Below are 26,984 nucleotides of genomic sequence, written 5' to 3'. Positions count from 1 at the left end.
TTAGCCTAGGGGCAGGGAAGATCTTTAAAATTTACATTCTTATTACAAGTATACACGCATGTCTATATACACATACATATTATATATTTTTAAATGGTTAACCTCATTATTCATCAAAGGGATTCAAATGAAATAATTAGTAGTATATTATATCTAAAGCTGGCAAAATATTTAAAAGCTCAATGCTATACTGAAAAGACTAGGAAAAACAGTCATACTAAGTCATTGCTGGTGCAGCTGCATAGTATTAGAAACTTTTTGGAAAGTACTCTGGCAAGGCTTGTAGCAAAAGTTATAAAAATAATCATACACTTTGTCCCAGTAGATTCAACCCAATAATTCCACTGTTTAGAATATAACCCAAGTGTTACAAAAAAGAGGTATCTTTTCAAATATTTATAGTAGTATTATTTGTAATTATAAAAAACTGGAAGCAAAAGGCCCTATATACACCAAAACGTTTATAGAAGGATTGTGGTATGGATAAAATAAGATTATATATGTATATATATATATATATATATATATATGTATATAGTGCTTTGCAAACAATAAAATTATATGTTAATGTTTGTTATTATTATTATAGTAGTATTTTTTATAGTAGAAAAGACCTAGAAACAAAGTAGATATCTACTTAATGGAATGGCTAAACAAGTGTAATGGGAATGCGAATTTGGAAGATCTTCCCTGCCCCTAGGCTAAAGTGCACCTGAAGCCTGAGGTGGGAGGCTTGTTTTTCAGTAGATACTTTTTGATTGGCCAGTGGGTCCAAAAGGTTGTTACATTCTCTGAGCCAGGAGGAGGCTATATAAGCCCTGATGTGTAGCTTTGTTTTGGGGGCTCACTTTGAGAAGTGTTCTGTGATTTGATCTGAATTCTGGGAAGCCATTGTTGAGAGTCCCCCGGCTTTGAAAAACCCAGATGTGGAAACCCAGATGTTGACTGGGTATGGATGTAATGGTTGGACAGTTTGGAAATCTGTCTACTTGATCTGTTTCTGTCTTGATAATTCTGTCTGTATACTTTGAAGTTCGGGGTGCTGACCTTTTTCCCCTGAACAAGGTAAACGATATATGTCTGACTGATTAAAGTAAGCTTGTTAACCCATTTTGAGTTGCTTTCCTTTAACAAAGCAGATCCAAGAACCTGTGGTGGCAGCAAACCCTGAGGACGCCGGGGTGCTTGCTGCTACAACAAGTTATTGTACTTGAACATAATGGAATATTACTGTGCTATAAGAAAATGAATATGGTGACTACAGAGAAGCATGGAAAGACTTGTATGAACTAATAATGAAGCAAGCAGAACTAGGAAAATAATATATACAACAATGAATGAGAAGATCAGCACCAAAGTAACCAAAGCTGAATGTGGTTATTTACTATGTGAATTTAGAATGATCAAACTTTGCCCCAAAGAAGAGATATGAGGAGGTACCTTACTTAACTTATCTTGGTAGAAGTGAGTTTTTATGCTTATGTGATGTGATATAAAATGTTTCACTCGGTTGATGGGTTGGTTTACCTGAAAATTGTTTCAAATCTGTTGACTATTTGTTATACCATACTATTTTTTTCCCTTTTAAAAATCTTGTTATAAGAGTATCTACCTTAGAGATACTTATTGAGAAATGTAGATGATATAACAAGCAAAAAGATATCAACAAAAATTCAAATTAAATAAATCTGGAGGCAATCTTAATGTCCGACAGTAGGAGCATGATTAAAAAAACTGTGTAGCACTAGTGTAATGTGATACTGTAATGGAATTGAGATAAATAGCCATAAGGAATATAAAGAAATATAAATATAAATAAATATAAAGGACCTTTACAAAATGGTTCAAAGTTTAAAAAAATAAAGCAAAACCAGAAGTTTACACTAATTATAATCATTTTTTGCTCTACTCTGGATCTGTGATTTCTTTGCTAAAGGGACCTCTTGACCTAGACATTTCCTCCACCAATTCAGATCTTCAGTTTTCTATAACTTGTAGTCTTAGAGATTTGCCTCAGGGCTCTGAGAGGTTAAATAATTTGTCTGGGTTCAAGCAACCATATGTGTCAGTGTTACAGGCCCTGTTGCCAAGCCACATCAGTTAAGAAAGTTCCTTAAACTGATGAAATCACAAATCAAGAAAAAGGCATTAAAAAAAAAAAGAATAGGGAGCATAGAATTGATAGAGGAAGGCCCTGGAGGAAACAGGAAGGGATAAGATCAAAAAGATTGTGAAAGGCTTGGGATTGGAAAGGAGGAAGGTCATTTCTTCCACTGAATCAGGAAGGAAGATGTGTAAATGCTACATAGAATCTTTGAGATGAAAAGGCAGGAAAAGAACTCCATTCCCTCAGTGTATTGTACTATCTTAATAAAGCAGAAGTAAAAGGAAAGAGAGATTGTTAACTTGAGCAATTTGGTACAAATGCTATTAACAAGGAATGAATAAAGGATTACTGAACACAGGGAAGACCTTGTGGAAATGTGTAGGAATTTGCAATGGGTCATATCCATGAGCATATTTGGTGTTTTGTCTCTAGTAAAATAGAAACAGTAGTAGAAAAAGTAGATAAATAGATGATGGTAACCCAGGGCTGGGGCTGACATAAAGGGCATGGCTGAAGGTCACCAGGATGCTAGAAGAAGTCACAAATTAAATAGCTGGCTATGAAGACCAGGTTAAATGGAAAGACAAGTCAAGGTAGATTAGAAAAATATTCTCATACTATTAATGTGAATGTGTATGAGCTCAGTATGTGATCAGAGCATATTGTTATCAGTGACTTATTGTGATATTTAATGGAAATTATCATTCAGAAAAGTGTAATCAGAAAATGGGGTGTGTTGCATGACAAGAAAAGTGCTGAATTTGAAGTCAGAAGCTGGTTTTGAATCCTGTCTCTGATACCACCTGTATGACCTTGGATAGTCACCTGAGTTCTCCTGGAGTCAGTTTCCTTATCTGTTAAATGAACGTGTTGAACTAAATGACCTCTAAGATCCTTAGATCTAAGATCAGTAACCAATAAGAGAGAGGGATAATAGATATATAGCCCAAGCATTAAACTGGTAACCATCAAATATAAATAAGAACAAGAAAAAGGGCTCTGTATGCTAGGTAGAGCCTTTGTGAAAGAGCCACAGGAATGCAATATTGTTCCTTCTGTCTCCTTTTGCTGGATCTTCATCCAAGATATGCTTGCTAACCATGGGGGATCCTCCTCTTCTCTTCTCTCCCTATACTACTTCACTTGGTAATCCCATCAGCTTCATGGATTCAATCATCATCTCTATGCAGATGATTCTCAAATCTATCTAGCCCTAACGTCTCCTTTGACCTCCAGTTTCTCAATAACAACTTCCTATTGGACAACTCGAATTGTATGTTTCATAGATACCTTAATCTCAATATGTCTAAAATTGAACTCATCATCCTTCTCCCTAAACCTATTCCTCTTTCTAACTTCCCTATTAGTATCAATGACATCACCAGTTTCCGAGTCACTCTAGCTCCCAAAGTGGGCATCATTCTCAACTACTCAATCTCTCTCACCTTCATAGCCAATCTGTTGCCAATGTCTATCAATCTTACCTTTGTAACATCTCTCACATATGCCCCTTTCTCTCCTCTGATAATTCCACCATCCTGGTGTAGGCCCCTCCTGGAGTACTGGAGATAATAGAAAATATCATCTTCTCAAGGCTATTAACCACAAGAAGGAATCCTAAGCCCTCAGGTGATGACAACAGGAAAGAAACCTGCTTTGCCATCAATAAATGCTATCAGTGAAGTGTAGTCAAGGTAGATGCAAAGTTCCAAGGTTTTGCTAGCTAGCTGCTGACTATGACCTGGCTCCTAGGAAGGGAGAAGGACCCCTCCATCTAACATGTTATCTGTTCCATTGTTTCTGTCCTGATTGTGTCAACTCCTATTTACCTTTTCCAGATGGATCTTTCTCTAGAGAAAAAGAAACATTCCATGGTTATGTACAGATTCACTGCTAAGTAATTATTTGGGAGACTAGAGATCAAACAGGGGTTTAAACACATTTTAGTAAATATTTTTATAAGAAAAGATCCCACCTTTTTTTTTTTTTTAAAGAAACCCTGTAAACCCTGTAATAATAAAATAGTTTATTTGCCTGCAAAATGTGTGGCAATAGATATGTCTCTATGGTCTTCCCATTTTGTATGGATGAACACATTGTTCAAGCACAGTCCTAGCACACAATACAAAGGTACTTGAATAATCTTAACTAACTTACTGTGAAAGTGTTTATGGGAAAAGCACCCTTCCTATCACCTCCAGACTTTCCTATGTCCAGAAAACTAGAGACTGAGAACAGTCCAAAGCAAAGCCAGGCTACTACTATAGCAGCATATAACTATATAAACATATAACCCAATAATTAGTGAAGGTGATAGGATCAGAATTGTTTTTGTGTCTTATGTGTTCTTATCCTTTTTTTTTTTGGTATGACCTTATAGTGAACCAGAAGGCAATTTTACGTATGTGAACTCATTTCCTCTCAACTGCTCTAGGAAAACAGGAAGAGTGGTGGAAAAAGTGGGTGTTGGTGGAACAGAGTTGGAGACTGACATAATGTAGGGTTGGTCTAATGTAAAGAGGGGGTCTAGAATGCTAGGGAAATGGTGAGTCATGAAGTCCAAGCTAGGTAGGGGGAAGTGAAGTCACTGAAGTAATTCAATACAATTCATCCAAACAAGCATTTATTAAGTGCCTACTATTTGCCCAGGGTCAGGCACTGTGCTAGATGCTAGGAATACTGTAATGCCAATCACAGCAGCACAATAGAGAACTACTGCTGTGAATAATTTTAAGAGTCTAATCACATAGTATAATGAACTCTCTATTCAAAACTAAACATTGCTCAATAAAGCATTCATTGCAACATCCTTAAGCAAAATATATCATTTTGTATGTACCAGCAAAAACTATGTACCAGCACTGTGCTAAGCATTTTACAGATGTTATTTCATTTGATCCTTAAAAGAACTCCTTGACGTAGGTGCTATTATGATCCCCATTTGACAACTGAGGAGCCTGAGGGAGATAGAGGTCACACATAGCTAGTAGGCTTTTGAGGCTGGATTTGAACTCAGGTCTTCCTGATTCCAGGCCTATCGCTCTATCCACTGTGCCACCTAACTGCCTACCAAATATTCAAATAAATACAAGATTGGATATGATCTGGGGAAAAGAGAGATGTAGACAAAGCAGTCTAAGAAAATATGAGGGGGTGGCTAGGTTTTAATATGTACTAGCCATGTGACCTTGGGCAAGTCACTTAATCCCAACTTCCCTGCCTTTCCCCCTCCAAAAAGCAAAAAAAAAAAAAAAAAGATATGAGGAAAAAGTGATCTGCTCAGGGGTCTCATATTTTCTTCCTTTTTTTTTTTTTTTTTTTAAGCCATAGGGGTTAAGTAACTTGCCCAAGGTTACATGACCAGTTTTTTTCTGTGTGGTTGTTAAGTATCTGGGGCCGGAATTGATCCCAGGTCCTCCTGACTTGTGGGCCAGCGCTCTTACTCACTGTGCCACCTAGCCACCCCCTAATATATGTGTGTGGGAGGGTAGACTAGATTACCTCTCAGGTCTTTTTATTTTTTATTATTATTATTTTTTGCTTTTTGGAGGGCAATTGGGGTTGTGACTTGCCCAAGGTCACATGGCTAGTTTTTGTGTTAAGTGTCTGAGGCTGGATTTGAACTCAGGTCCCCCTGACACCAGGGCTGGTGCTCTATTCACTGCACCACCTAGCCACCCCCATTTTAATTTATTTTTAGAATAAATTTTATTTTTTTATTCTGAATTTAACAAACACCAAGAAAGGAAAAATTTCTATGTGGAAATTATATATATATATATATGCATATATATATGTGGTTTCTAAGTCAATATGCAATCCACAGGGATCCATACGTACAGTTTAGTGGTTGCTATTTCTATTTGATTTTCACATCACTGATGTACAGCTTTTTTTTTTAAAGTATGTAATGATGTGATGGAATACTACTATGCTATAAAAAATGATGATCAGGTTAGTTTTAGAAAAATATTGAAAGATTTGTGTGATATAAGGCAGAGTGAAATGGTCAGAACAAAGAGAACATCGTACATGGTAACTGCAATATTGTTCAAAGAGTAACTATGAATGACTAAGTTACTCTGAATAATATTGTCCTTAAAATACACTACTAAAGACTTACAGAGGAAAATTATATCCACCTTCAGAGAAAGAACTGAAATATGGAATATGGATATATTGTGTGGTTCCACATATATATTTATATCAAATGTTGACCTCCTCTAATGTGGGCTTGGGAGGGAGGAAGACAACTTGGGACTCAAAATGTCACCCCCCACACCAAATTTTTAAGTGTGCAATAAATTTAACATGTTACTTTCATAGCTGTCCTGCTTGTACTGCTTGTCTGAATGACTATTCTCTTTTGTACATTTAAAAAAATGCTTCCAGGTCCCTCTCATATCTTTCTTTTTGTGTGTGACAATATCATCGCTAGTTCCTCTCTTCTTTTCAAATCCTTCCTTTTTAAGTGAAAAAAAAAACACAAATCTTGTAACAAGTATAGTCAAGCAAAATGAATCCATGATTTGCCACATCCAAAAATGTATGTCTCATTCTGTATGTTGGGCCCATCATTACTCTGCAGGAGATGGGTTGCAATGTTTTATCATCAGTCCTCAGGAATTGTGGTTAGTTATTACTTTAATGAGAGTTCTTAAGTCCTTCAAAGTGGTCTTTATCTATAATATCAACAAGTATTTATCAAGTGTTTTCTATGTCCCAAGCACTATGTTAAAGGCTGGCAATATAAAAATAAAAGTAAGACAGCGCCTGACTTTAAGCAGCTTGGAATCTCTTGGGTGGAAATGACATGCACACTTAATATTAAATATATAAAATATGCAAAGTAAATACAAAGGAATCTTGGGGTGACAATTGAATATTGTATCCCAGGTTATGTAGGCTTAGAGAAATTCTTCCTGTTCACTGGGGATCCATACAATCCACAAAGGATTCTCCTTTCTCTGACTTTCATTTAGTCAGCAAATGTCATGCACTAGTGGGCATTGAGTAAATATTCTTTGATGTTGTTGATGGGATTGTGTAATGGGACAGAAGCCTATTTCTTTGGGCAGAGTTTGGAGCCTGGAGGCTGGATAAGATGAGCAACAGAAGATCCTTCCAGCTCTAGAATCCAGTGACTTCACAATGTGGGTCTCTGGCAGTGAGAAGTTGTTAGGGACAGTCTCCGTAAGGGAAAGTCACAACAAGGCCACTGTTGGTGCCCCCAGTCCTGAAGGACAATAAGAATGGAGACTGTCCAGGAGTCAGTTCCTAAGGTATTTCCAAACTGTTCTTTTGTGGGAAATTAAGTTGGTAGAGTCAGGGTGGGGATGCAGAGGCAGAAAGGCTAGTGATTAAGTGACAACAACTTCTTGGTAAGTAGAGGGACTGTTGGGAAGGTAAGGAGGGTGATGCATACTTGACCACATTTTAAGTTTTTCCCATGAGGGTAAGTGTGGCTCTGTCTTAATACTTGAGGTTGGAGGATAGCAGAAAAGAGAGCTTTAGTCCCACCACTTCTTTTCCTGATCTTGCATATGCTTATCCAAAGAAGATGACATCCCCAAACAATCTGGCTCCTTGGCACACCTACTTTTGATACAAAAGGAAATATGCTAAGGTCAAGACTGACAGATGAGTTTTCCAGGAACAAAACTGTAAACCCCCTAGGGAAGGCCTGAGACAGGGTGAGGTGAGGCCAGATCATGGTGTCTCTATTGTCTTTCTGCAGCTGCTCTTAAAGCCTCTTCTAGTGACTGGGAGTCTCCCCAAATGAAAAGTATTCTTGAAGAAAAAGCTTGGGACCGTCCAATCCAACTCAGTCCAGTCCACCATATGCAAGGACAAAGAACTCACATTTTGTTGGAGGACTGTGACCAGATGGAGAGGGGAGAGAGTTCAAATATCAAATGGATATGGGTCCCTTAGGATGCCAGGGAGAGAAGAAAGGTTTAAGTTTAATTTTTATCTGCATACATACTAAAGAAATAAAGTCAACATTTATCTTTTTTTTTTTCATTTTTCAAATGCTTTATTAACTTCTGGTTTACATCATTAATTTCCACCAGACTTTGAGTTACAAATTTTCTCCCCATTTTTCCCCTACCCACCACCCCAAAATAGCAATCCCACAGTATATCCCCTCCTCCAATCTGATCTCTCCCATATGTTCTCCCATACCCGCTTCGACTTTTCCAGTAGGGCATGGTGGATCTCTATGCCCTACTACCTGTATATCTTATTTCCCAATTACATGTAAAATAGTATTAATGATAGTATATATGTGTGTGTGTGTGTGCGTGTGCGTGCGTGTGTGTGTGTGTGTAATTTTAAATATTTGATTTTAAAACTTTGAATTCCAGATTGATTTCCTTCCTCCCTTGTCACCCACGCTTACTGGGAAGATAAGCAGTTCAGTATAGGTTGTACATGTGTAGCTAATGCAAAACATTAACATAGTAGATATATTGTAAAAGACTGACTATATTTCCCTCCCTCCTATCCCACCTCCCACTTGTTCTATTCTCTACTTTGATCCCATCCCTTTTCAAAAGTGAGTGCTTCCAACTTCCCTCCCCCACCCAGGCTTCCCTCCCTTCCATCATCCCCCCTCTCATCCCCTTCCCCCCTATTCTCCTGTAGGGTGAGATACCCTATTTAGTGTGCATGTCATTCCCTCCCCAAGCCAAATTCAATGAGAATAAGGTTGACCCATTCCCTTTTGCCTTCCTATTCTTCCCCTCCATTGTAACCATTTTCCCTTGCCTCTTCTATATGAGATAGTTTACCCCATTCTGTCTCTCTCTATCTCCTCTCATTATATTCCTCTCTCACCTCTTAATTTCACCTTTTAAATATCATCCCTTCCTATTAACTTGGTCCTGTGCCCTCTATCTATGTATAACTGTAAACATATATATATAAATATATATTCACATATGTAATCATATGCCTATATACCCTCTGATAAAGACTACATATATACATGTATACATATATATATATGTGTGCATATATATATATGTATACATATATTTCTATTCCCTTCAACTACTGAGAAAAGTTTCATAAATTACAATTATTGTTTTTCCATGTAGGAATGTTAATAGTTCAACTTTGATAAGTTCCTTATGATTTCTTTTCCGTTTACCTTCTCATGCTTCTTGTATCTGAATGTCAAATTTTCTATTCAACTTTGGTTTTTTCATCAAGAATGCTTGAAATTCCTCTATTCCACTAAATGACCATATTTTCCCCTGAAACATGATACTCAGTTTTGCTGGGTAGGTGACTCTTGGTTTTAATCCCAGCTCCTTTGCCCTCCAGAATATCATATTCCAAGCCCTTCAATCCCTCAGTGTAGAAGGTGCCAGATCCTGGGTTATCCTGATTGTGTTTCCACAATATTCAAATTGTTTCTTCCTGGCTGCTAGTAATATTTTCTCCTTTGTCTGGGAATCCTGGAACCTGGCTATAATATTCCTAGGAGTTTTCTTTTTGGGATTTTTTTTCAGGAGGTGATCGGTGGATTCTTTCAACCACTATTTTGCCCTCTGGTACTAAAACATCAGGGCAGTTTTCTTTGAGAACTTCCTGGAGGATGATTTCTAGGTTCTTACTTTGATCATGGCTTTCAGGTAGTCCAATCATTTTTAAATTATCTCTCCTGGATCTATTTTCCAGGTCAGTGGTTTTTCCCATGAGATATTTCACATTGCCTTCTATTCTTTCATTTGTTTGGATCTATTTAACAACATCCTGATTTCCCATAAAGTCATTAGCTTCCATTTGCTGCAATCTAATTCTGAAGCAATGAATCTCCTCATTGAGCTTTTGAGATTCTTTTTCCATCTGGCAAATTTGTCTTTTTAAGGCATTCTTCTCCTCATTGCCTTTTTGGGCCTATCTTGCCATTTGAGTCAGTCTGTTTTTTAAGGTATTATTTTCCTCATTCAGGCTGTTGACTCTCATTTCATAATTTTCTTGCATTGTTCTCATTTCTCTTCCCAATTTTTCCTCCACTTCTCTTATCTTCTTCTTAAGGTCCTCTATGGCCTGTAACCAGCTCGTATTTTCCTTTGAAGCTTTTGGTGCAGGAGTTCTGACTTCACTGTCTTCCTCCTGTTCCATGCTTTGCTCCTTTTTGTCCCCAAAATAGGAGTGTAATGTTGGAATCTTCTGTCTGCTTTGTTTCCTTTGCCTGGTCATGTTGCCCCTCAGTCACTTGACCCCTAGGCTTTTTGCCACAGTAGGACTGTGCCACCAGACAGGGCATCCTCTGTCCGAAATGATGGAGTTTTCTTAGCTGCCAGAGGTATTAGATGGGTGCCCTCTCTGAGGTCTCCACACAGTCTGGCAAGCTGGACACACACCCCAGGACCTCCACCCTAGACTGCAATCCAGATCCAAGCAGGTTAAAGCAAGAGTGATTACCCCTCAGACTGGTGCTTGGTCCCCTTACACTCTGCAGGCCAGGAGCTGAAGCTGCCGCGTGGCGCTGGCTGTGCCCGGGTCTTAGTGCCTTCTCGCCCCAGGGGCAAAAGCCACGTACTCCTACTTACTGGGTTCCAAAGTCCAGACTGCACTGACTTCTCACTTTGTCCTTTGCATCTTTGTGTTGATAAATCTGGATACAGCCACAACTGGTGGGTGGTCAGGCCCGCCCTGGGGCTAAAGCCTCAGAGTGGGGCTGGGCTTGGCTCCCAGAGCACTGAGCTGGATTCCTGCGGGCCTGCTGTCCTCAGCGGGACGTTAGCTTCTCTGTGTCATTATGTGGGTTCTGCAGCTCCAAAGTTTGTTTAGAGCCCCCTTTTTACATGGTTTGGGGAGGGTGGAAGCTGGAGCCGGGGGAAGGTCGTGCTTCTACTCCGCCATCTTGGCTCTGCCCCGGATGTCAGCTCTTTTAATAATCAGTCTTGTAACACAGAACATGAATGTCAATTTTCCTAACTCAGTCAAGACATAAAAACTCTTCTCTTTATTCTCCCTCTCTATAAATTAGTGTACTAAGATGTAAATACCAGAGATATTTTGTGTGCTCTAGCTTTGCAGCTTAACTTTGCTGTCCAATGTTTCCTTCCATGTGTCATATTTCAGTGTCATTTTAGGTACCAATTCTATGCATGAACAGTTCTGGAGGCAGCCCAACTGTTGCTTGGATAGATATATTGACTTTGTCATTCTTAGCATTACTATTTCTTTTTTAAAAAAATATTATTTATTTTTACCATTCATTTAAAAAAAATTTTTGAGTTCCAAATTTTCTCCTGCCCTTAGCCCTTCCCATACCCACTGGGAAGTGAAGCAATAAAATATCAATTATGCATATGAAATCATTAGTTTTACTATTTCAAGGGATCTTGAATTACTCTGGCAATTGTCTAACTGTTCTTTTAGTGGCCAGAAACTTCTTTGCACTTTTCTAAATGTACAACTTCAAATGAGTGATATTAGCTCTGTGACTATTAACCTGGTTATATGATTTTCTCCTCTTTCTTTACATATTTTATTGGTTTCATGTTGAATAAATTTCTATTTTTAAAAGATTTAGGTAACTTATAAAAAGTGATTTCATTACCTTGTCATATATGTACCAAACTTACTTATATGCCTATATAACTAATAGGTTATTCCCCTTGACTTCTAAAATGAAGTTAAATGAAGTTTCCATTTTCCCAAATTTCCGTTGTGGAAGTAATATGACTGATGAAGTATTTAACATTATTGTCCATTAAGTACAGCTTTTTTATTTTTTAATTTTTTTAATACCTAAAAAAAATTAGGTATTTGCTTCTATTTCCGTCACCAGGAGAGAAAGTCAATTATTTATTTCTTTAATACAATAATTTATCAACACATAGCACTTGCTGATGCAATTAGTGAGTAAAATTGTGTCTATATTGGGATCTTATTTCCTTATTGGGCAGGGACTGTGTCTGATCCAAACTTTCTACTCTCTGAACACCTAGCAGTGTTATGTACACAGCTGGTACTTCAGCAAATGTTTATTGTATTTATAATAGGGGGACATCAGGTTGCCCATTATGAAGGAGGCCTCTCTGGCTCCCCATAACCACACTAGCAAGGCAAGGGAAGTTCCAGGACTTCAGAATCTCTTGGGACTAGGGATTGTGTCAGGAGTTATGAACTTTGAAGAAAAGATGGTGAGCTATATGGCCAAAGGAGTATGGATATCCTCTTGAGCTGCTATGGGGAGAGGTCTAAAGGGGGGAAATCTTATGTCATAGATGAGTGTCTAATGAATAGCAGTCATGGACACTACAGATTGCATTCAGCACATCAGGACTCCAGAAACTGTGGAGGGTGGGAAGCCTGAAGAATGAGTCCACGTGGAAGCTGGCAGCCCAGAGCTAGAGCTGAAGTGAGTTATGCACCAAGGGACTACAGCAGATCTCCACGCTGGTCACTAATAGCAAGCTGCTATAATTGGGTTCATCTGTGTGCTTAAGAATGTTTAGAATACACAGGAAGTTGGATTGAAATACCAGCAATAGGCAAATTGAAGAAAAACACAGAACTAATAGGAATGTAAGTATGATAAAGCTCTGTTTTCAGAGCATTTTTCACTTGTTAAAGTACTGCTAATTCTCAGTATTTTTTCCAGAGCATTGTTTCATTTCTGATCTCTAAATGCAAACAACTATATCATCTGAAATGCTTTGCGATCTCCACCTCTAGGGGTGCAGAGATGGGTTGAAATTCTTGGAATACTTATAGATTCTCATTGGCTTCAGCTACTTTATTGGAACCCAACTCCATAGTCTAGCATACCAACAGGTATCTCTTGCTCTTTCTTCAGTTTTGTGTTTCCAAATACTGATAGGACATTTCCATTTTCCCCAAGACATTTGGTGCTGAACAAATAAGACATGAGCTCATCATTTCCCCTTCAAACCAGCACCTTCTTTCCAGCCTCATTACTCTAAATGATGCCAGCAGCAATCCGGTGCCTTTTAATGAAGAAACATCAATATGGGCTTTGAGAGACTTAAGGTAGACTACTTTGTTTTCGCAATCTAAGGTACAAATAGGCAGAAATCATCTAAGAAGTGAGGTCATTTCCAAAGATGCAGTCTTGTTATTGGGAGTTGGAAAGTATAGTTCATAGCACTATATTAGGTTACTAGAACTGGAGACAAATACAAAAAGAATTAGAAGATAGGATCTTGAGCCTGAGAATTTTGTAATCTATTTACACACAAACCATATGAGAAACAATTAGAGGACCATTAGGCAGGACCAATGATATCTGATGAATGCAAAGCAAGGAAATAATTATGACAAGTTCAGACCAATTAAGTAAGATTGTTTGAAGGTGAATTTTGAAGGAAGAAGTGAAAACAGATTTTCAGATAGGAAAGAGTGCAAGGAAGACATTCCAGGAAGGGGTTAGGATAGGATTTCTAGCATTTTATGAGACCAGTAGAAATTTAACAAACAGCTTTGTTTTATACTCTATTACAAAATAATGTCCTTGATATACTCATGTGTATTTATCCAATATAGGCAGTATATAAACAGTATAGCCATTATAAGCTTCTACAAAACCCTATGAAATGAGACAACTCCAACATTAAGTAAATATACAGATAGATTCCAGTCCTCTTGCTTACAAATGACCTGATATCCCCTCCTACATGTTTCATAGGCATCTCAAATGTTTATGTCCAAAAGAGAAATTCATTATCTTTCCTCTAAACCCACCACCCCTCCTAACTTCTCTATTTCTGTTAATGGCATAATCCAGGGGTGGGGAACCTGATGCCTTGAGGCCACATGTGGCCTTCTAGGTCCTCAAGTGCACCCTTTTGACTGAGTCCAAGTTTCACAGAACAAATCCTTTTATTAGGATGATTTGTTCTGTGAAGTTTGGATTCAGTCAGGGGCTGCACTTGAGGACCTAGAGGGCCACCTAATAAAAGGATTTGTTCTGTGAAACGTTGACTCAGTCAAAAAGCTGCATCTGAGGAGCTAGAGGGCCACATGTGACCTTAAAGTCACAGGTTCCCCACCACTGGCATAACCAATCTTCCTACCGGGGAGAAGGGGAACGTGATAGCATCTCAGCTTCCTAGACCAATCATTCCATTTTACCCTCTGAGATGTCTTAGAATTTCACCTCCATTTGTCACCTAGCCTTGAGCACACCCTAGCCAATGGCATCTCCTTCCTCACCTGTCTTTGCAGCTTTCCAGTTGCACCCTATGCAACTTGGAAGGAGTCCACCTCAAGGCCACACCCCTACTGATGATGATAAGCTACCTGAACTCATTCTTCAATGTTTAACAAACTCCCACACCACCATACCTTCCCTTTCCCTGTAATTTTGAACTCCAGGCTGTTATTATTCAAACCCCATTATCTCCCCCTGAACACTCCTTTGTTCCTATCTGCCTCAACCTAACATCCATAAGATCTGACTCTAAAGCTCCCCACTGCTTCCACTTTGCATTTTGAAGTGCCTGCTCTGTAGGAAACAAACTTGCTTTCATTGTAGACCTTTTCTCTTCTCATTCCCTTCATCTTCTTGGAGTCACTGAGACCTGGTTTTCTTCTGATAATATGACTTTTTAACACTGGTTGAATTTTCCACTAATACTAACGAGGTGGTAGAGTTGCAATATACTCCTTGTTCCCCATTGGCACTTCCAAGCTCTCTCTCTACCACCATACTCCCTTGAGTTTCGCTCAATCCTTACTTCTCACCCAGTCAAAATTCTGATATCTATTGTCCCCCAAACTATAGGACACTGCCCTTCCTCAATGAGTTAAGTGCCTGGCTCATAATCTTTTCCTCCTCCCCAACTGCTTCTCTCAGACTATGGGACACCTTCCCTCAAATATCCTAAAATACCAGTTTCTCAAAGTATTCATTTCCCATTACCTACTCCTACATCCCATCTCAGCTTCCTAGTGAGATGGTCATAGCTCTGATCTTGTCATCTGTGTTCATGAATTCTAAAATTCCATTATCTGACCATAAGCTTTTGTCATTCCATCTTTCCCTCTGTTTTATAATCTCTAACCCTGTTCTTCATTTTCACCACAAGCTCTAATCCCTCCACCTCTTATTCCTTTTTCCCAGGTCATCACCTCTGTATTGGCTATACTCTGCTCTCTTCCCTTCTTGACCCATTGGTGAACCAGTTGAACTCCAGAGTGTCCTCTTATCCCCAGTTTCTTAGTGTACTTTTTAGGATATTAAAACTTTAAAGTGTATATGTATATGTGTATATGTACATGTATATATATATGTGTGTGTATGTATACATACACATATATACATTTATATATATATTACTAGACCTCTGCTTTCATTAGTGTAGGGAGTTCTTGATATGAAACTTCCTTTACTAGTACAGATACATAAATAGGCATACACACATAAAATACATATATGTATATATTTGTATCAGGGAGTGGTCTTTGAAAGCCTAGGTTCTAATAGAAAAAGGACAAAAATGTTCATTTCCATAAAACTGTAAAAGATATACCCTGGCCAGGACACATGATCTCTTAGCTCCTTGAATGAGTCAGGAAGTAAACAACAGAGTTGTTAAAAAAGATGCCAAACTGTGTAGATAAAAGACGTTTCTCCAGCTGGGAAATCTCTGTTTCTTTGAATTTGTTAGTACAGTCCCTAATCCCAATCACTGAATCCAGGACATAGACTCAAAAATGAATAGAGCTATATACATACATGCATATAGATAGGTAAAGCATTTATTAATAATAAATTTTGCAAAGCACTTTACAGTATCTCATTTTCTCCACACAACCACCCTGGGAGGTGGGTGCTAATATTATCTCCATTTTACAGCTGAGGCAACTGAGGAAGCCAGAATAAGAGACTTCCCCGGGGGTAAAACGGCTGGATTTGAATTTAAGTCTTCTCGGCTCCACTGCACCTAGAAACCTCCTAGGGAATAAAAATATAAGAAAGCAAGACAATCTCATCCTCTCAAGGAATTTACATTGAAATGAAGAAAGACAACCCGTGAAAGGGAATTAGAATGAGGCGGGGCAGGTTGGTGAGAAGACCAAAGGTCGCCTTTGGGAGCTAAAAGACCCAAGGGTGGAGCTCTAAGGTTACAGGTGGATGGGGGTAGGGCGGGGAGCGAGGTAGAGAGAGAAAGATGACAACCTGAATAAAAGCAGCGGGGCGAGGAAATGAGTGGGAAGTGTCAGACGTGCATAATGGAGACGTTATGTTAAATGTACTTTAACTTACAGTTCCAGCTGCTTTGTTTTATGGCTTTCGTGTGGGACGTCTATGAAGGGCAACATATTTTTCCAATTTTCCCAACCAAGACTTGGCTCACAACAATGATATCTTCACGTTACGGGGATGGGTGGGGGGCGGGGGAAGCTCTGAGAGGACGGAGTGAAGGCGCCTCCTCGCTTCCCCTCACCTACAAGTAAAGAGCCCTCAACCTCAAGGAGTAAACCAGACAACCACAAGATGAAGGAGGAAACCTTCCTCCAAAAGAGAGTTTTAGCAGAACAAACAGTCGGACCGGAGTGGTTGTGGTCGCCCGCACTCTCCGCCCGTCCTGCCCCCTTCCCCAGCCTGACCTTTTCTTACCCTCATCCCCACCTCCAGAGGCCCCACGAACCAGGCATCCGGCTTTTGGGGAGAAGACCCTTTCAGTTTCTCAGAGAGGGTACTCGACGTGGCAGCTGGAAGAGAGGGGGTGCCGCGCTCCTGGGCAAATCGGAGACAGCAGACTACCCTCCCTGGCCCCCCCAGTCCTAATTCTGACCTGGGCAGTGGCTTTTGGGGCTCAAGCCCCGCCCTCGGGGTGAGTGGAGGACCCTAGGAAAAGATCGGTAAAGGAGGAGAAGAGATGGCTCAGGGGAGGACGGGCAGCCACCGCAACCCCGCTTTTATCAGTGTTTTATCAGTGTCTGGGGAGGCCAGTCCCTTGTCTTCTCACCGGCACCTAACCCAGCACGTCCCCGCGCTGTGGAGGGCAGATGGCAAGCGGCATGCTCTTTTAACCTCGGTAAGGGAAGAGGTGGGAGTCTGGACAAGGGTGCCAGAGGGCACAAGAAAGCTCGAGCTTACTTCCAAGCAGCATTACCCGTCTTCATCTTGCTAGCTCAGAAGAAAAATCTGAATCTGGCCTGGGCCCAGGGCCAGAGATTCCTTGGAGCCGCAACATGTACCATCGCTTGTGAGGTGTTAGCCACAGTGAACACACACCCCTCCCACGTGTGACTGGGCCTCCCAGCTAAGTTTGACTTAGATGTCTAGGGTTGCAGCTGGAAAAGTACACAGAAGATTGGGGGTAAGGGGAGGCGGCATCTGCCTGACCTAAGTTGGGCAGATAGGGAAACTTCCCTGTGGTTTTTCATTTGTTTGGAGGTTCTGTCCTTTGGCTTCTCTCTTCCTGGGGCTGGGTTAACAGGTCAGACATCTGGGCAAGCAGACAGGGATGGGGCTGATGAAGGGGATACTTGATAGGTGGAGAAGGATATGGACCCAACCCACATCAGCCACCTCCTGGGACCCTGAACTATCCTTTCACAGTCTAACTAGCATCTAGGTAGCAAGAACTGGTTGAAATGGGAAGTTATTCTTTAATTCCCTCTTTTAGAAACTCTTAGAAAAAGAACTCTGCTTCTCTCCTTCCTCTCTTCCCAATCCTTACCCCAACCATCAAGTTTCACTGAAGCTGGTCTTTATCTATTACTTCTTAAATCCTATAACTTCTTCTCAGTTGTCATTCTTCTTGATCTCTCTTCAGGTTTTAACCACTCTTGTCTCTTCCCTTCATTTTGGTGACACTGCTCTCTCCTGGTTCTTCTCTTACCCAATTGGCTTCTTGTACTCTTTTATGGCATTGTCTTTGAAAATCCAACCTTCCAGTTAGTATCTACTAAAGCATATTTCCCAGCCCCCCCTTTTTTTTTTGCTTTTTTGGAGGGGGGAGGGCAGAGCAATTGGGGTTAAGTGACTTGTCCAAGGTCACAAGGTTAGTGAGTGTTAAGTGTGCCACCTAGCCACCCCACCCAGGCCACTCATCTGGTTACACTATCTCAATGATTTTATTACTTCCTATGAGTCCAATTGTCTTTCTCTGGAAATGCTCCCAAGAATTTATAACCAAAGAAGAAAGAGAGGGGGCAGCTAGGTGGCACACAGTGAATACAGCACTGGCCCTGGAGTCAGGAGGACCTGAGTTCAAACCCAGCCTCAGACACTTAACACAAAACTAGCCCTGTGACCTTGGGCAAGTCACTTAATCCCAATTGCCCTACCTTGCCCCCTCAAAAAGCAAAAAAAAAAAAAATCGAACCCCCAAAACAAACAAACAAGAAAGAGAGGATAATGGGAAGTAAAATGGATAATTTTGATTACATGAAAGTAAGAAGGTTTTACACACATAAAAGTAATGCAGCCAAAATTAAAAGGAAAACAGGAAATCAGGGAAAATTTTTTACAGCAAATTTTTCTGGTAAATACCTCATTTCTAAAATGTATAGGAAACAGAACTGAGTCAAATTTATAAAAATCAAGCCAATTCCCCAATTGAAAAATCAAAGAATATGAACACATTTTTCAGAAGAAGAAATCAAAGCTATCAATACACATATAAAAATGCTCTAAATTACTATTTTTTCAGTTAGAGAAATAGAAATGAAAAACAACCTTGAGATACTATCTCACATCTCTCAGATTGGCTAACATGACAGAAAAGGAAAATGACAAATCCTGGAGAGGATGTGGAAAATTTGGGACAATAATGCACTGTTGGTGGAGTTGTGAACTTGTCCAGCTATTCTGGAGAACAATTTGGAACTCTGCTCAAAGGGCTATAAAACTCAGCATACCTTTTAATGAAGTAATACCACCACTAGATCTATATTGCAAAGACATCAAAGAAAAGGGAAAAGGATCTGTATGTACAAAACTACAGCAGCTCTTTTTGTAGTAGGAAAGAATTGAAAATTGAGGGGATACTCATCAACTGGGGGATTGTTGAACAAGTTGTGGTATATGATTGTGATTGAATACTCTTGTACTATGAGAAATGACAAGCCGGATGGTCCTAGAAAAACCTGGGAAGACATGTGAACTAATGCAAAGTGAAGTGAGCAGAACCAGGAAAACATGGTACACAGCAATGGCAATATTTTAAGGCCGATTAACTGTGAAAGACTTAACTACTCTTATTAAGACAATGATGCAAGATAACTCCAAAGGAGCCATGATGAAAAATACCAACCACCTCCAGAGAGAGAACAGCCGAACTCTTGAGTATAAATTGAAGCATATTTTTAAAAAACTTTCTTGATTTTGTGTGTGTTTTCTTTTGCAATGTGGGTAATATGCATGACTTTGCATGTGTAATCAACCTCCTATTGCCTGCTTGCCTTTTCAATGGGTGGGGAGGGGCTTGAGGGAAGGAGAGAATTTGGAACTCAAATTTTTCAAAAATGAATGTTAAAATTTTTTGACATGTAATTGGTAAATATATACTGAAATAAAAGAAATATTTAAAAAAGAATAACAATGACTCCCAGGTCTTTATAACCATGCATGATTTCTTTCACTTCAGCTCCAATTCTACATTACCAACTGATTCTTAGATATTTTCTACTAGATGTCTTGAGATCTCAAATTTAACATGTTTAGAAGAGACCTCATTATCTTCTATTCAAAATCCCAGTCCTCCATACTTCTCTATTTCTTTTGGGGGAAATACCACCTTCTTTCTAGTGTCACAGATTCATGACCTCAAAAGCATCTTCAGCTTTTCATTCTTCTTTATTCCCCACATTAGGTCAGTTGCCAATTTTTAAAAATTCTATCTTTACAACATATCTTATATCTATCACTTTTCTCCTTTAATGGAGCCACCATCTTACATCAGAGTGTATTACCTCTTGACTATACTATTGCAATAGTCTCTTACATGAATTCCTCAACTTCCAGTTTTCCTCTTTGTAATTCATTATCCACACAAATGGCAAAATAATCTTCTTAAAGCACAAATCTGGCCATGTCCCTTCCCCTGCTCAGTAATTTTTAGTGGCTCCCTATTGTTCTTGAATAACATATGAATTTCTTTGCTAGGCATTTAAGATAATCTTCTCATTATGACTCTAGGCTACCTTTCCAGGCTTGCTTGACATTATTCCTCCTCATGTACTCAATACATTCAAACTAACCTACTTCTTTCCCCCCCCAAAAAACCTCAATATTCCATTTCTTGCTCCTAGTTTGGAATTCATTCTCCTCATTTCTCCTCTTAGACCCTTTAGTTTTCATTAAGGCTCAATTAAAAAGAGGCCATTCTTTGCCTCATTTCTTACCTAACCTTTAACTACTGAATGAGTGTTGCCTCAGACAAACTAAGACCTAGGAAAGACTTAAGCTTAAGAAGGGCAAGGTCTCCCATTGCATCCTGGGCCATCTCCAGTCACCTTAATCTCTATCTTGCCACTAGACCCAGGTGGCTATAGAGGAGAGAGTGCACAGCCCTCTTTCACTTAAATCCAATTTACTTGCAAGTCATGGCATCATCTTGCTGATGTCATGGTCCTCTTCAAGAACAAAGGACAAACTATACAAAATATAAACTCCTTTTTATGGCATTTAGAGACCTTCACACTCTCACTCCAGTTTCTAGACAATGTATTGCATTATATTATGTTATGTCATGTTGTATCATGTCATGCCATATATTATATTATGTCATCATATCATATCACATGTACACATATATTATATATTTAGCCATATAAAGTGACCACATAAAATATATATGTATATTTTATTGCAATATATTAATTTATATGCATAAATTTAGAGAATCTACCCCAAAATTTCACATGGACAATTTGTGCTGACAGAACATTGAGGGCTCATATTGATCTGATCAGCCATAGTGAGGCACACTGAAATTTGACTCTAACATCATGATGTAATTTTGGTCCTCTTTGAGAATGAAGGACAACAACCTACCAACTATATATACATACATGTATGTATGTATAAATGTGTATATACACACATATGGGTATATGTATATATGTATGTGTCTATCTATCTGTCTGTCTATCTATCCCCTTTCACACATGCTACATTTCTGGTAATTAGCTCTATTTGTCAGTGCAACTTATTTCTTCTCTGAACTTAATATTCCATCTCATAGCTAGGCGGCACAGTGGATAGCGTGCTGGGCTTGGAGTCAGGATCACCTGAGTTTCAATACAGCCTCAGACAATAACCGTGTGACCCAGGACAAGTCACTTAACCTTTGTTGGTCTTAGTTTCCTCAAATATAAAATGCAAATGATAGTTACACCTACCTTTCCTAGTTAGCATGAGGATCAAATAAGATAATCTTTGTAAAAAACGATTAGTAGCGCTTGGCACATAGTAGGTAGCTAAGAAATACTTGTTCCCTTCCCCTCCTCTCTACCTTTGCACAGGCTGTCAAGTGTGCCTGGAATATACTCTTTTCTCATCTTTACTTCTTCCTTTAAATTCCACCTTTAGTGCCTCCATCTATGGTAGGCCTTGCTTGATGCTCGTGGCTGTAAGTGTTCTCTGCCTCCTCAAATTATCTTGCATGTATTTCTCTGCATAAAGATTATATCCTCCTAGTAGAATGTAAGCTCCCCAGTGGTGGATACTGTTGCTTTTCACTTTGATTTGTGCGCAAAATGATTAGACGTGTGCCTTGCACGGTGTGGTTATTTAATGTTTGTTGAATTTAACTGCTTTTTTTGGTAAAAAGTATTATATTTTTTCCAATTACATGTAAAGATAGTTTTCAACATTCATTTTTTATTTTATTTTATTTTTTGCTTTTTGGAGGGTGGAAGGCTGGGCAATTGGGGTTAATTGACTTGTCCAAGGTCACACGGCTAGTTTTGGTGTTAAGTGTCTGAGGCTAGATTTGCACTCAGGTCATCCTGGCTGCAGGGTTGGTGCTCTATTCACTGCACCACCTAGCTACCCCCAACATTCATTTTTTATAAATTTTTGAGTTCCAAATTTTTTTCCCTCTTTTCCTCCCTCCCCTTTTCCCTCTCCAAGACAGTATGCAATCTGAGAAAGGTTATATATGTACAATCATGTTAAACATATTTCTGCACTGGTTGCTCTCCTTTGTTCTCAAAGAGGACCAAGACAGCATCACTATGTTAGAGTCAAGTTACTATGTTAGAGTCAAGTTACAATGCATCCTAGTGTTATTGATAAGATCAATACAAGCTCGAAATGCTCTACCACAGTTTGGGCACAAATAGTCCTTGTGAACATTTGGGGGGAATTCTCTAAATTTGCACATCTCGTGTTTCTGCTGAGCTACATATTTTCACATTAGTCATATTGTGAAAGAAGAAACAGAACAAAAGGAGAAAACCATGAAAAAAAAGAGTGAAAATAGGATGCTTTGATCTGTATTCAGACTTCATAGTTCTTCCTCTGGATGTGGATAGTATTTTCTGTCATGAGTCTTTTCAATTGTCTTTGATCATTGTTTAGCTGAGAAGAGCTAATTCTATCATAGTTGATCATTACATAATGTTGCTGTTACTGTGTACAGTATTCTTCTGGTTCTGCTCCCTTCACTCAGCATCAGTTCATGTAAGTCCAGGTTTTTTTTCCTGAAATCCACTTGCTAATTGTTTTTTTTTTTTTACAGCATTATAGTGTTCCATTATGTTCATATACTACATGTTCAGCCATTCCCCAATTGATGGGCTTTCCATCAATTTCCAATTCTTTGCCATCACAGAAAGAGCTGCAATATTCTTTTTTATTTTTCCTTTTTTGGAGGGCAATTGGGGTTAAGTGACTTGCCCAAGGTCACAGGGCTAGTTTTTTTGTGCTAAGTGTCTGAGGTCGAATTTGAACTCAGGTTTTCCTGACTCCAGGGCCGGCACTCTATCCACTGCGCCACCTAGCTGCCTGCTGCTAAAAATATTCTTGTACATGTAGGTCCTTTTCCCTTTTTTATGATCAATTTGGCATACAGACCTAGTAGTGATAATGCTGGATCAAAAGGTATGCACAATTAGATTGTCCGTTTGGTATCAACTTTGTTTTTTAAAAGAAATCAACTGCCCAAGTCCAGGATAAGGGAGTTGTGGCTAGATAACTTTATGTGCCCCCCCAAACCCCCCCCCCCAAAAAAGCTGGTCATGTACATGAGCTACAAGTTCAAAATTAGTAAAATAAGCAACACCAAAACCAAAGTATGACATGCCATCCAAACAAACCTCAAACCCAGTGTAATTTTAGACAGCATTCAGAGATGTATGGTATCTATAAGAAGGGAAAGGATAATTACCCTGAACTCTGCTCTGGTCAGGCCACATCTGGAGTACTGTGTTCAGTTCTGGGTACCATATTTTAGGAAGGATATTGTCAAGTTGGAATATATCCAGCTGAATGTAGTCATTATGGTGAAGGGACTAAAAAGCATGCCATATAAGGTACAGTGAATAGAGCACTGGTCCTGGAGTCAGGAGGACCTGAGTTCAAATCCAGCCTCAGACACTTAATACTTAGCCATGTGAACTTGGGCAAGTCACTTTATCCAAATTGCCCTGCCTTCCCCCCTCCAAAAAACAACTCCCCCTCAAAACCCCCACAAAGAATGGGTGGATATTTCAGAGACAAATTTAAGCTTAAATATTAATAAGTTGTATATTTAATAACTATGTGCTAATTACATATAATTAATAAATTTTCTATTACTAACTATATACAATTATATATTTAAGCTTAACATAAGGCAAAATACTTCCTAATAATTATAAAGTGGAATGGTCTCCCTTGGGAGACAGTGGCAGTTCTTTCACTGGAGATCTTCAACTATCACCTGGATAACCATTTGTTAGAAGTTTGAATTGGAGATCACTGTTCAGGGATGGGCTGCTCTGCATGATTTCTGAGCACCCTTCCAACTCTAAGATTCTGTGATTGTGTAGGATTGAAGATAAAATCTGAAGATCCTTACTATTACCTCTGCATGTCTGCTACCTAGAGAAATCATCATACCCAACACCCTTGTATAAGGAAAAAAAAATCAATTGGCATATTTTCAAAATTCCATTACAATCTCATTTATCAATCATGGAAGACTTTGAGGTGATGCCAGGATTTCCAAGTGGAGATGTGTTGTCATCAATTGAAAACATAGAGTTATAGTCAGTAGAGAGGTATTGAAGTGAAAAGAAAGGATTATCTGTAATTTGCCCCAATCTCTCACCTTTTGTCTTTTTGTTGTCTATAGAAAATATCTCACACCAACTACCCACTGAACATTGTCTTCATCTTGATTAATGAGTTCTGTGAACGTTTCTCTACTGGAGGCACAACAGGTACTGCTATTAAGGAAAGATGGGGTATTTTAGGGTCCTTACTCAAAACCTCTTTACATCACTTCCTCTATGGTAATTGGCCAGTTTTTCCATTCCTACATGATATTCCTTCTCTGTGGGGCTATACCTTCCCTCCATCTACTGAAGAGCCAGACAAACACTTCTAAGGCTTTTCATTTTCTTTGAAGCTTATGCCAATTAGCTCTGCCAATTAGTTCATGGCAGTTAGGTGGTGCAGTGGATAAAGTGTCAGTCCTGGAGTCAGGAGGAATTCTCTTCCACATGACAGCCCTTCAAAAATTTAAATAAAAGATCATGTTCCCTCAAAGTATTTTCTTCTTCAAGTTAAATATCCCTAGTTCCTGTATTGTTCCTCCTAGGTCGTAGTTTTTAGTCTCTTCACCGTGCTGATTACATTCATCTGGATGCACTCCAACTTGACAATAAACTTCCTAAGTCAATCTCAGACATTTATGTACTGTGTGACCCTGGTCAAGTCATTTAACTCCTGTTTGTCTCAATTTCTTTAGCTGTAAAATGGGGATAATAATAACATCTAACTTCCAGGATCATTGTGAGCATCAAATAATGATTGTAAAGTACTTAACACAGTGCTTGGGCAAGTTACTTAAAACCGTTCCTCTCAGTTTCCTCATTTGTAAAATGAGCTGGAGAAAGAAGTGGCAAATCACTCAGACATGACCAAACAACTGAGCAGAAACAATTTAGCTCAAAGGCCATCTGTACAATTGCTAGGCTTTGAAACTTTTTATTGTTGCAGTTTTGGTTTATTTTTGGAATGGCAATGAAATCCCAGGGCAGCTAGGTGGTATAGTGAATAGAATGGTGGGCCTGAAGTCAGGAAGATTCATCTTCCTGAGTTCAAATCTGGCCTCAGATACCTCTTAGTTGTGTGACCCTAGGCAAGTCACTTAACCCTGTTTGCCTCATTTTCCTCATTTGTAAAATGAGCTGGAGAAGGAAACAGTGAACCACTGAGGTATTTATTTTTGCCAAGAAAACCCCAAATGAGGTTAAAAAGAGTTAGACATGTTCAGTTCATGATTTCCATGCTGAGCACAACAGCTAGAAGCATAGTGAAAAAATGGCAGAAAGAGAGAGCAAATAGCTCCACTGAATGACTTACAAAGAGGCAGGAGGTCAATCAAGGAACCTGCCCCCACCCACTAGGTGAGGACACAGCAGGCTCTGGCTAACTAGGCATGCTCAAAAACTAGGTCACCAATTTAAAAATGCAGTGAATTTGTGCACCATCTTGATAGCTTAATAGCAAAACAACAATACGTTTAACCCCTTTGAGCTTTAGTCTGGTCATTTGTAAAATGAGAAAGTGGGATTAAACAATCTCTGAATTCCTTTCTGTCTTTATCTTTGAGCCTATGATTCTAATGCTTATACTTATTTAAAATTCAGTCACGAAATCCTTGATTTTTTTTTTTGGTTTCCTACGTTTAGATCAAATTATATCATTGTTTAAAAGTTAGCTAAAATTCAAGCCAATCCAGTAAGCATTTATCATATAATAAATACTTTGTGTTTAGGATAAAGACAATTAAAAAAAACTAGCTCCTTCCTTCAAGTAGCTTAAATCTCTATTGGGGTATTACAACATGCAAAAAGATAAGTCTTATGAGACAATTTGTAAAGCAAGAGAGAACACTAACCTAGAGTAGATTCAAGAAAAACCTCCTGAAGGAGGCAGCCCTTAAGATGAGCTATAAAGGAAGGCAGAGATTCTTTTTTTTTAATGTTGACCATTATTTTCTTTTTTTTAAATTTTGTTTAATTTTAGTTTACATCATTCATTTCCACAAGATTTTGAGTTAAAAATTTTCTCCCCATCTTCCCCCTATCCACCACCCCAAAATAGTGATCCCACTGTATACCCCTCCCCCAATCTTCTCTCTCCTATATCCTCCCCCATACCCTCTCCAACTTTCCAGTAGGACAAGATGGTTCTCCATCCCCCAGTGCCTGTATATCTTATTTCCCAGTTGCATGTAAAAAAAATAATAATATATTTTTTAAACATTTGATTTTAAAACTTTGAATTCCAGATTCTTTCCCTTCCTCCCTCGTCACCCACACGTACTGGGAAGATAAGCAATTCAATATAGGTTGTATGTGTGTAGCTACACAGAGCATTTCCATAGTGGATATATTATGAAAGACTGAATCTATTGCCCTCCATCCTATCCTGCCTCCCACTTGTTCTGTTCTCTACTTTGACCCTGTCCCTTTTCAAAAGAGTGTGCTTCTAACTGCCCTCCCCTCCAACCTGTCCTCCCCTCCATCATCCTCCCTCTCATTCCTTTCCCCCCTACTCTCTTGGAGGGTGAGATACCCTATTTAGTGTGTGTGTCATTCCCTCCCTAAGCCAAATTCAATGAGAGTAAGGTTGACCCATTTCCTTTTGCCTTCCTGTTCTTCCCTTCCATTGTAACAGTTATCCCTTGCCTCTTCTACAGGAGATAAAAATTTA

The 26,984-nt window shown here is 39.1% G+C and overlaps 1 protein-coding gene and 1 long non-coding RNA gene across 2 annotated transcripts in view; one reads left to right on the top strand and one right to left on the bottom strand.

The window, feature by feature from the left end:
- The first annotated feature begins 12,299 nt into the window (after positions 1-12,299).
- Positions 12,300-26,984, top strand: part of LOC138147447 (solute carrier family 15 member 2-like) — an 87,835-nt gene continuing 73,150 nt past the window's right edge. The window contains exons 1-3 of the mRNA XM_069069964.1: positions 12,300-12,436; positions 12,622-12,661; positions 24,394-24,481. Coding sequence (XP_068926065.1) covers positions 12,300-12,436; positions 12,622-12,661; positions 24,394-24,481 — 265 coding nt within the window. The remainder of the gene's footprint in view (positions 12,437-12,621; positions 12,662-24,393; positions 24,482-26,984) is intronic.
- LOC138147477 (uncharacterized) lies at positions 15,843-18,631 on the bottom strand. Its single transcript, XR_011164817.1, has 3 exons — positions 16,719-18,631; positions 16,365-16,545; positions 15,843-16,052 (listed from the first exon to the last, which is right to left on the bottom strand). It is a non-coding gene; the product is annotated as an uncharacterized lncRNA (long non-coding RNA).

Source organism: Petaurus breviceps, unplaced genomic scaffold, assembly GCF_028583685.1.
Source record: "Petaurus breviceps papuanus isolate PSGF00001 unplaced genomic scaffold, PetGlider_PUasm1.0 90792, whole genome shotgun sequence".
NCBI lineage: Eukaryota > Metazoa > Chordata > Mammalia > Diprotodontia > Petauridae > Petaurus > Petaurus breviceps.
This window is presented reverse-complemented; position numbering and strand designations above follow the sequence as displayed.